The 9,838-nt window shown below is 39.1% G+C and overlaps 1 protein-coding gene across 1 annotated transcript in view; it reads right to left on the bottom strand.

Annotated features, from left to right (window-relative positions):
- Positions 1 to 94: 94 nt before the first annotated feature.
- ext1b (exostosin glycosyltransferase 1b) overlaps positions 95 to 9,838 on the bottom strand; it is an 86,322-nt gene continuing 76,578 nt past the window's right edge. Inside the window, exons 12-15 of the mRNA XM_057353962.1 lie at positions 7,532 to 7,552; positions 4,393 to 4,553; positions 3,393 to 3,564; positions 95 to 3,215 (exon numbers count right to left, since the gene is read on the bottom strand). Of these exons, the coding sequence (XP_057209945.1) occupies positions 3,030 to 3,215; positions 3,393 to 3,564; positions 4,393 to 4,553; positions 7,532 to 7,552 (540 nt within the window). The 3' untranslated portion in view covers positions 95 to 3,029. The remainder of the gene's footprint in view (positions 3,216 to 3,392; positions 3,565 to 4,392; positions 4,554 to 7,531; positions 7,553 to 9,838) is intronic.

The following is a 9,838-nucleotide window of genomic DNA, read 5'->3' as shown; positions in this document are numbered from 1 at the left end:
AAATGAACAGCAGTGTGTTTCCTCTTTTTGTAACATTGACAGTCAATAGCGTTGATTTTAAGGATGGCGTGGTTCAACGTCCAAAAGAATGACGCACCACATCTTTGTAGCATCAAATATGACTTTATTCATTTTCTTATAAATCATTCATACAAAATTGGCATTTTGCAATTTCTTTATTACCTCTATAAAAAGTAATCTGTTAATTACAAGGATGAAGAGTCAGAACAGGAGGGAGCCAAAGAAAAAACAGAATTTACTCATAAATAGCCTAAAGTGGTCATGCAGGTCGGTTAAGAGCCTAATCTGTAAAGTACAGTTAAGTGTTGACGGATGATGTGAAACTGTAAGTGTATGATAACAGCGGCTGATCCTGACGCAACATGAACGATTTTACCCTTTTCTGTGACAGCTGGGGGAACAAACTCACAAATCAATCATTAAAGGCACAATAAAAGACAGATCAGAGATTTAAACATGATGTTTCTAAACATCTTTCTGTATTGCTTATTGATAAAAACAGAATATGCAAGCACTAAGCAGACAAATACATCGTAGTGGCTGTGTGTGTGTCATTTTACCACCGGAACAACATGAGCTTGATGCAACTTACTAAATGAGACAGACCAGAAAAGGATCCAAAGACAAAACAGCAATTGCATGAGTTTAAATTTAGCGTCATTCTTTGGTGATCTTGCAAGTATGTTGTGGTAGCAGCAGCAGCATTCAAAAGAGGCCAATTTAAAATGAATGGCTTTGTCATAACAAGCGGGGTAATTAAAATAACACTGGCGTGATTTAACACATTAACACGTATTAGTGCGTGTTGTCTATACGCGTAATCCGCATTAACAAGGGCCTTGGACACATCTGGACAGTGTTGAGCGCATCTCATGCCCCGATAACAATGTTGAGAAGGGCACTGAAAAAAAAACATTTAACTATCCTCATAAAATGATCTCCAAGAGATACCTGTGTAGAGTATTTGTATAAAAAAACAGTATGTACAGCAGTAAGTCATGTTTTTGAAGCGTCGATAATTTGGCCATTAAAAATTGTGCGAGGCCAGTTAGTGACAGATGTGACTTTTGAACAAAAGCAATCATAGATATGTTAAATGAGATGGTTTTGCTAAACTTAAAACTTGACCAGATGTGGGCCATTTGTGTTAGGCAAAAAGAACTCAAAAAAATAAAAATAAACTGCTATCGTACAACTTATGTAACCGTTAAAAGGGCAACTATAGCAGTAGCTTTCAGAGACTTGAAATGTAATGTTTACCTAAATTAAAGTAAGTGTCTAATAAACTTGAACGTCATGATGGAATTTCATTTGAGATTGCTGTTCATTTAGCTATAAAACCGTGCGACACTTCATGAGTATTATAGCAATTCTAAACATCAAATAGCTTAGTACAACACTTAAGACATTTGTCAAACAATAAATGACACAAGTGAAGTCTGCCGCCCGGGTTCCTAAATATTCAAGTGTCAAAAATGATGTAGTGTACAATGACAATTCTGATGAGTCAAACAGGGAAAAATAAAGGCTTTGGCTCACAGCTGGCACATTTTAAGCCCAGTCACCTTCACAAAAAGGCCACTAAAGCACAGAAACCCTTCAAGTCATCAGACATTCAAGTATCTGTGAGCAGAGACTGACAAAATGCTCCATCCACGTAAAAAAACATCATCATCTCTGCTCTGGAAAACATAGAGAACAACACTGAAGGGGCCCGATGCGTCAAGCGTCAGTCGCCTGATGCGAAATCAATGAGAAAAGATGTTCATTTCGATAGAAAGGAAGTATATGCTTGGCGCTTCCTAGGTAAAGCGTGGGACATAAATTTGCCTGTTTGTGGCCGAGTGAGTTTTATATGCGAAGCAGAGTCACATTTTAAATAGGAGACCCGCGAGAGAACAAAACATGGCAGTCCCATTGAGCTTTGACGGACAGCTCATTCTTCACACGGACGGGGAAGATAGAGGCGATGAGAGACGAGTCTCCTAAATTAGGACTATAAGTCCTTGCAATGCAACCTGTCATAATGTCAAATTCTCTGAACTTGCAAAGTGCTTACGAAAGTTTTTCACCTAAACAGATGGTGTTCCTGCGAAGCAAGCTCTCTTAGGTACTGCCTTGGTTTTGCCGCAAATTTTCGACTGCGACAAACGTTTTTCCAAGCGTGGCTGTTTAATAATGTGAGGATTTAGGGAATTTTAATTAATTTTTTTAAAGGTGGATTTGCATGAATTAAACTGGGAAAGTTTGCCATGCCACTTAAAAGGCAGTTAATGAGTTCTTGGCACGGTTTTAAAAAAAAATACTGCTGGTCGTTTAATGCGACTTTCATTAAAAATGGTTATGCCATTAATAAGAAGGGTCATTTCCAATGCCTTTTTTGCACACTGGAATATTTCTACAGCGTTTGTGAACTTTTCAACTTGTACGGCGGTTTAACAAGCTAAATGAAACCCTGACCGAGTTTACGGAATCAATCCCACTGAAACGAAATGATATCATTACAAAGCGATCCACAATTGTGACTTTGAACACACAAAAAATCCCCCTAATACCTCAAAAAAGTAAGATGCGTATAACAATGAACCCATTCTCTTCAACAACTTGGAAAGAACCGAACTGGAGAACACGATGACCAGGCGTCTACGTTGACATCAAAGGCAGAAAGATGGATGGTGGCACGGTGAAGATGAAGTGCTAACACAATGATGCGTCCCTCCTGTCTTCCAACAACTTGCTCAGGTGCTGGGAAAGATCATTCATCTGTGGCATTCATTATCAAACCCAAAACCAACGAAAAAAAACAGCGTCTTGTGGTTAAAAGTGTGTAATGTATGTCTGAAGGTCCACACAGGCCTTCACATCCTGGTGTCTTTGTTCTTTGCTGTGTGCTGAAGGGAAAACAGAAGCAGATCTTTTGCCACGGGCTCTTGCGCTGTGGTCCTCCTCTGCTCTAGGGAGTCTCTACCGGCCCCCTGTTGAATGTCCGACAGGGGGTGCCAGTCTGGTCAGAGTCGCTCGATCTCCCTGTATTTCTTGCGGAGGATGGAGACTTGGTCCTTGAACAAGACGGGGTCCAATCTCATTTGCGAGTGAACCAGAGGCATGCCGCCAAACCAGCTGGCGAACTTGTTCATGCAGGTCTGTCGCTGGGCGAAGTGGTCCGGGTCTGCCCAGCGCGAGGCTCGAGATGACTACGAGGGACAGATGACATCATGTAGATCAATTACAACTGGTCAGCATTAAAGGTAGAATCGTGTGTGTATTTCTTATAAAACAGTAAAGGAAGTGATCATCTAAAGGGGGTTTATACGGAGTTGATCAGGAAGACCAACTTGAAACTTTGAGCAAATCTTCGAGGTAATACATACCTGACCCATCATGGTCTCCTTGTACTGCTTTTTCTGTGTGACCTTGATGGGTGGCAGCTTGGTGACGGCGGACACCAGGAAGTTCATGAGGATGTCCTCACAGTTGGCCAGCTGGTCCACCATGCTCTTCAGGCTATTTGGTAGAAAGTGTGTATACAGGAAGTGGTAATATCTGGAGATGAGCAAGAAATGAAGGGTAAATATGGGACTGAATATCAAATCAGAACTCAATTGACCCTTCGCAAAACCCCGCCTCCCCTTCGTTCCTGTTGCTATGTCCGACAAGCTTTCGTATCAGCCATGCGTTCCCTGTCTAAATGTGTGCACTCCCTAGTGAAGAATTTCTAAAAAAGTGACATGCTGGTTTCAGACAGAAAGGTCTGCAATATGCATTCGAGGGATCCATTCAGGATTTGGGATGACAGTAACAATAATTATATCTTTATTTGCGTCCACACTAGCAGACGATAACGTTACATTAATTCTAAACTTGCACGATGCAGTAGGCTACTAACGTTACTGTCACACAAATGAATGTATAGCTAACCTAAATGTGGTGAATTAAGTGCTTATATCTGAGAAATTCGTGTTTTTCTTTGAAAATTTGCGTTGTCCAGATCGGATTACACAGATGAAGTATTTTGCTTCTTTTGGATCTGTAGATGCTGTACTCTTTCCTAAGATGTGTAACTGCGTCCCTAACCATATAAAAGTGAAAATATGGATTTCCCGAAGTTTTTGTCAATGCTTGAATCAATATGAACAATATATATAGCAATAATAATTACACTATCAAATGCAGTATTAAAAAAACCCACTATACTAACAATTTAAAAAACAATTAAAATATACTTTCCTCTAGAAATACTATTAAAGCACAGATAAAATGACTTCTAAAATCCACTCTTGTATATTTGTTCTATTATCATCATCTTTCTTGTCCTATGGGTTCAAGGCATTGCCCTAATTTCATGCAAATCGAGCAGATGTTTTTACAGACCTGTGGTAAATGGCAGCTCCGGTGAGAACCATGGAATAGTCATTGGTCCATTTGGAGGTGTAGCCCCAACGCTCCTTATTATTGTCCCAGAAATGACTGCGGGCAGGATATCCCACAATTCTCTCAGGGAAACTCTGCCACACTGTGAAAGCAAAGTCCACCTGGAAGACAACATAAAGTTCCCGTTCAAGTCGCACAGCATAGCAATGCTTCAAAAGCTTGATATGAAGAGTTAAAAGAACAAAGAACCGAGGCTGATGGCATAACGCTTACACACACAAACGCTTCAACACCAGCGCTGTAAGATGCTCCTTTTTTCTCAGATCAAAGCATTTAAACAAATAATTACAGAAACAGATCAATAGTGTCAGAGGTGGAACCTCAGCTGGATTTGAAGTCAGTGGTGAATTAAACCACACACACACATACATACACCAGTCGTGCACAATGAAACCGTTTCGCAACCCCACCGGCAGAACATCTGCCTCGCATGTAATGCCAAAAAATGTCTCGGGCTACACGATCGGGGATGTTTGTGAGGGTGGGTGGTTTAAGAAAGAAAGAGTAATTGGAGTTTCCCTGCGGTGTGGTCAAGATAACAAACGATTAAAGATATCCATTTCAGAAAGAGTGGAGGAAAGCGAAGTATTGAAGACGGGTTTGGAAAGTTGACTTCAGCTGTGTGCCTGCACGCTGACTCTGCTCGCTCAGATAAGGGAAGGCCATTTCTCACCAGTGTACACTGCGGCGTGGGACTCGTGTGAGAGAAGGAGGGACGAGAGCAACGGGCTGAGCTGATTACGGGTGGCGGCAGAATCTGCACCGCCAGCTGAAAGGTTGAGTTTAATCCGAGAGCGGCCGACGATGATAGTGATTCAAACCCTACTCCAACTGTATCGTGTCTTTGTGCGGGCACTTTACTATACGCTGCTACAGGGTTATGGATCCTACATCTGCCCTGTTGTTCACACCAATGGAGAAAATGTTGGATACTATTTTTAGGGAAGTGTTCAACCATTTTGACGAGCTAAGTGTTTTCTTTCAAAAGCTATGTAAATTTACTTGATGAAACCATTTGCTCAACTGTTGGGTGAGGTAAAATTTATAAGTTGTTTGATTCAAATCTTAATTGATAGACTATTAAATTCAATTCAATTTTATTTATATAGCGCTTTTCACAATGTGGATTGTTCCAAAGCAGCTTTACAGGAGCAAAACAGAAAAACACAGCACAGTGCATGGTGTTTAAAGAACAAGCAAGATCATTCTAGTAAATAATATCTAATAAATGCAGTCTCCCGGTGAGCAAGCCAGCCAACAATGCCCTGTGGCGAGGAACCCAAACTCCAATGAAAAATAAATGGAGAAAAAAAACCTCGGGAGAAACCAGTCTCAGCCGGGAGGGCCAGATCTCCTCTGACGTGTCACAGCTGCACTCTGATCAGTTACTTTGATTAAAAGTTACTGAGTAAATGCTTATGAAGAATAGGTAGAGTCTAATTTGTCTTATTTTTATATATATATTTTTATCGATATCAGGCAACAGCGGAATATTATAAGCAGGGAAAACGACTGCAGAAGCCCCACAGAACCCTTCTTTAAAATCAAAAAAGAAAGAAAATAATCCAGGAAACTCTTCATCAGCAGAACAAAAGAGCATGAGACTGAGAACACGGGCAGAAGAATGGACCTTTTTCAAAAGACTGTGATGAAGTGTTCAAAGGTCATCAGCATCGTAAATCCTCCCAAGTTTTTTATATTTTCATTTTTTTATGTACATTTATAACACTACTTTGTATTATATTACCTTTGCATCAAATGTGTGTGTGTGTGTGTGTGTGTGTGTGTGTGTGTGTGTGTGTGTGTGTGTGTGTGTGTGTGTGTGTGTGTGTGTGTGTGTGTGTGTGTGAGACTGGTATTTTAGGACTCTATGCACTGTGTAACCGGAGCTGTCTGGCTCTACAGTCGGTCACCATAACACAACCCCAATCCTTACCGTATTTAATTTATTAACATTAGTTTAACGTTTAATTTAAAAATAAATGAATGCTTTTTACTCGGAGCAAAATGAGGTCATGCAGAGAGACCATATAGGTCAATAGAGGATGTTTTAATGGATTGTTTACTATTTCAAACAGAAGATACGCCTCCTTTGGGCAATTTGGTCACTTTTGAGAGATTATGCACGTTGAAGGGCATTGTTTTACACTCTTGCATGACTCTTCGACATTACAGAGATGATTGTATGGTTGCTTTCCTCTGGGGGCCAGGTGTTGTTTAACCCAATATAAACTATGAATATTTCATTCATCTGTATAATTTTGCTAACTCGACGTTTTTCCTCCAGGGGGAATATAAGCTTTGGAAGAGGCCTTAATATGTTTTCCTCATTCTGTCAGGGACAGTATATATTCTTTTGAGAATGAGTCTGAATCAGACAGAAAGCCACCAGGAGGATGCATGTGTGTAAGAGAGAGAGAGAGAGAGAGCGAGTGTGTCTTTATGTGTTATTGCTCTATTTATAAAGTGAATGTTGTGAATGTAGATTTTTGTTGTGCTTAAACCAGACAATGTTTTTTTCTACAGAGAGATTTTAAATGAGTGCTAAGTTTGTGTCTGACATGTGACTAGTGTACTGCATATCAAATACCCTTGGCTTTTTAAAAGTCAAGTATGTAAACATGAATAAAAACAAATATCTACACCAACAGTTTTATCGGCATTACTACATTAGAAATAGGTTCACCTGAGATTTAAAATTCCATGATCATTTATTTGCCCATATGCTGTTCAAAATCTGCATATGACGTTTTCTTCAGCGGAATACAAAAGAAGATATTTTGAGAAATGTCTCAGTGGTTTTGTGTTCATACAATGGAAGTCAATGTGATTTAGTGTTGTTTGGTTACCAATATTCTTCAGAAGAAAGAAAGTCATACAGGTTGATAAAAAATGCTTCATTTTTGAATGAACTATCCCTTTAACTATTATGTGCCAGAAAAAGCTTTTCTGTAGAGAGAGAACAAGGTTAGATGTGCCTGTAAGTGCGCCATTGCATTATTACATTGTTCATTATGTTCATAAACATACACTCACCGGACACTTTATTAGGTACACTCTGCTAGTGTGAGGATGGAGCCCTGGTTGTCTTCAAAACTGCCTTCATGGCATGAATTCATGAAGGTGCTGGAAACATTCTTCAGAGATTCTGCCTTTTATTGACATGAAAGCATCACACAGTTGCTGCAGATTTATCAGCTGCAAGTAATGATGCAAATCTCCCTTTCACTACATATTAAACTAGATTGATATCTGAGGACACACACTATTTGTGTGCGGCGTAATCTCTTTTCATTTTTGACATGGCACAGCTGTCACTGGCATCATTCTTTTAATGGAGAATTCACATTTTTATGGCCCAAAGTTATAGATGCTCTCTCTTTTCAGTTTATTATCATTCACTTTTGGACCTTTTAGTTTTATCTTTGTCAGCTCTCATGATATTGGTCTTTTAAGTTTGTTATGAAAGAAAAGGCTAAACCAAATAATCAAAGGAAACTATTATTTTCCACGAGACGGACAGTTTCAGTGTACTGTCACTAGAGGGCGATGTTAGTTTTCTCTCGTTTTATGAGAACTTAAAAGGATACTTCACCCAAAAATGAAAATTCTATCATTTACTCACCTTCAAGTTGTTCCAAACCTGTATCATTTTTTTGTTCTGTTGAACACCGAATTAGATATTTTGAAGAATTTAGGAAAGCAAACACTTTTAAAAAGACACTTTTTCCTACTATGGTAGTCAATGATGTCCCAGAAATGTCAGTTGCTGACATTTTTCCAAATATTTTCTTGGGGGGGGTTGACAGAATTTTCATTTTTGGGTGGAGTATCCCTTTAACTTAAAAGTCATAATGACTTTTATACTGCACAAACTTTATATTTTATCCCCCTACATCTGTGGGTACATTTGGTTTGGGTTTACTAGAACACACACACACATTTGTTTTTGGTATCTTTGTGGGGACTTGCCATAGACTTCTATTGTTTTATACTGACCTGGTGATGAACTGAACTGATGGCACCTGTACACACACACTTCATCAAGATGCTCATGCACAAACACACACACACACTTCTGGTCACCAGCCTCCTCACTATGACCTTTGCATACAGAATCCATCTAATGTCACTGAGCTTATTACTGTCACATGTTGTTTGTCAGTGTGCGCGTGTGTGTGTTTGTGCGCACATGAGCATCTTGATATAGATAAAGAAGCAGTCAATCAGTGCATTTTTGTCATTCAGGCACATAGAAGGCCCTAAAATGATTTGTGTGTGTGTGTGCATTATACATACAGTATAGATGTGTTCTGTCTGAGTGTTCTAGTGGCTTGGCCGTGTGTGTGCTCTTAGTGACTTTGCAGATTAGGTTTCCAGGCTTAGACAGATGATCTGTTCAAGAGAGCCCTATTTGTGAGAAGAAGGAGAGAATTATCTCACTTCTACTGGCTGCTGTAATTCAAGCCTTCTCTCTACTGTAGTGACAAACTGCTCTTTAACCCTTCTGTATATACAGCACACCACTAACCTCGACACCATCAGACTACACTAAAGCTCAATGACACAATTTTAATATACAGGGTTTGATAAATGATGTCCTTGGGTGTCATTTAAGTACAAAGTGACATTATACATTTTTTACATTTAAGAAAATCTAAAACGAATAAATATATATATATTAAAAAAAACATTAAATATCTAAAATATAAATAAAATATATACTGTAGGCTATATATAAGTATAATATTATATGTGAATAAAATCTAAAATATTTTTACAAGATAGATAAAACAGGCACAATGATTTTTGTTATGTTTTGAACCATACATACATTTCACTGTTCAAAATGAAGACAAAATAAATATCTGAAATTGCTTCATAAAGTAAACATCAATGTGGGACCAGTTGCCAAATCGTAGTTTTAAGAATGAAAAAGATGTTTCTGAAAAATCCAAAAAGTATTTGCAGATGCCGCTTGCTTTGGTATTTGGAGGGGAAAAGATTAACATCGCACATTATCAAGTATCCAAACACTTTGATGGGTCACTGTATAATGCTGGTGTACTTTTTGCTACTATACACAGTGATAGATTTATGATTGACAATATCAGACTGACAAAAGTTTTGCAATTCAGGGCCGATCTGTCTCTATAACATCCTCTTTGCCTTCAGATGTGCTCTGCATGTGGAATTAAACAGGAGTGTGTTTATAAAGCAGTAGCCGGCGAGGAAAGATAAATATTTGATGTGCTGATGTATTTGGATGGTGAGAGAGAGAGAGTGAGAGAGAGAGAGAGAGAGAGAGAGAGAGAGAGAGAGAGAGAGAGAGAGAGAGAGAGAGAGAGAGAGAGAGAGAGAGAGAGAGAGAGAGAGAGAGAGAGAG

Source organism: Triplophysa rosa, linkage group LG16 (genome assembly GCF_024868665.1).
Source record: "Triplophysa rosa linkage group LG16, Trosa_1v2, whole genome shotgun sequence".
NCBI classification, from domain to species: Eukaryota; Metazoa; Chordata; class Actinopteri; order Cypriniformes; family Nemacheilidae; genus Triplophysa; species Triplophysa rosa.
This window is presented reverse-complemented; position numbering and strand designations above follow the sequence as displayed.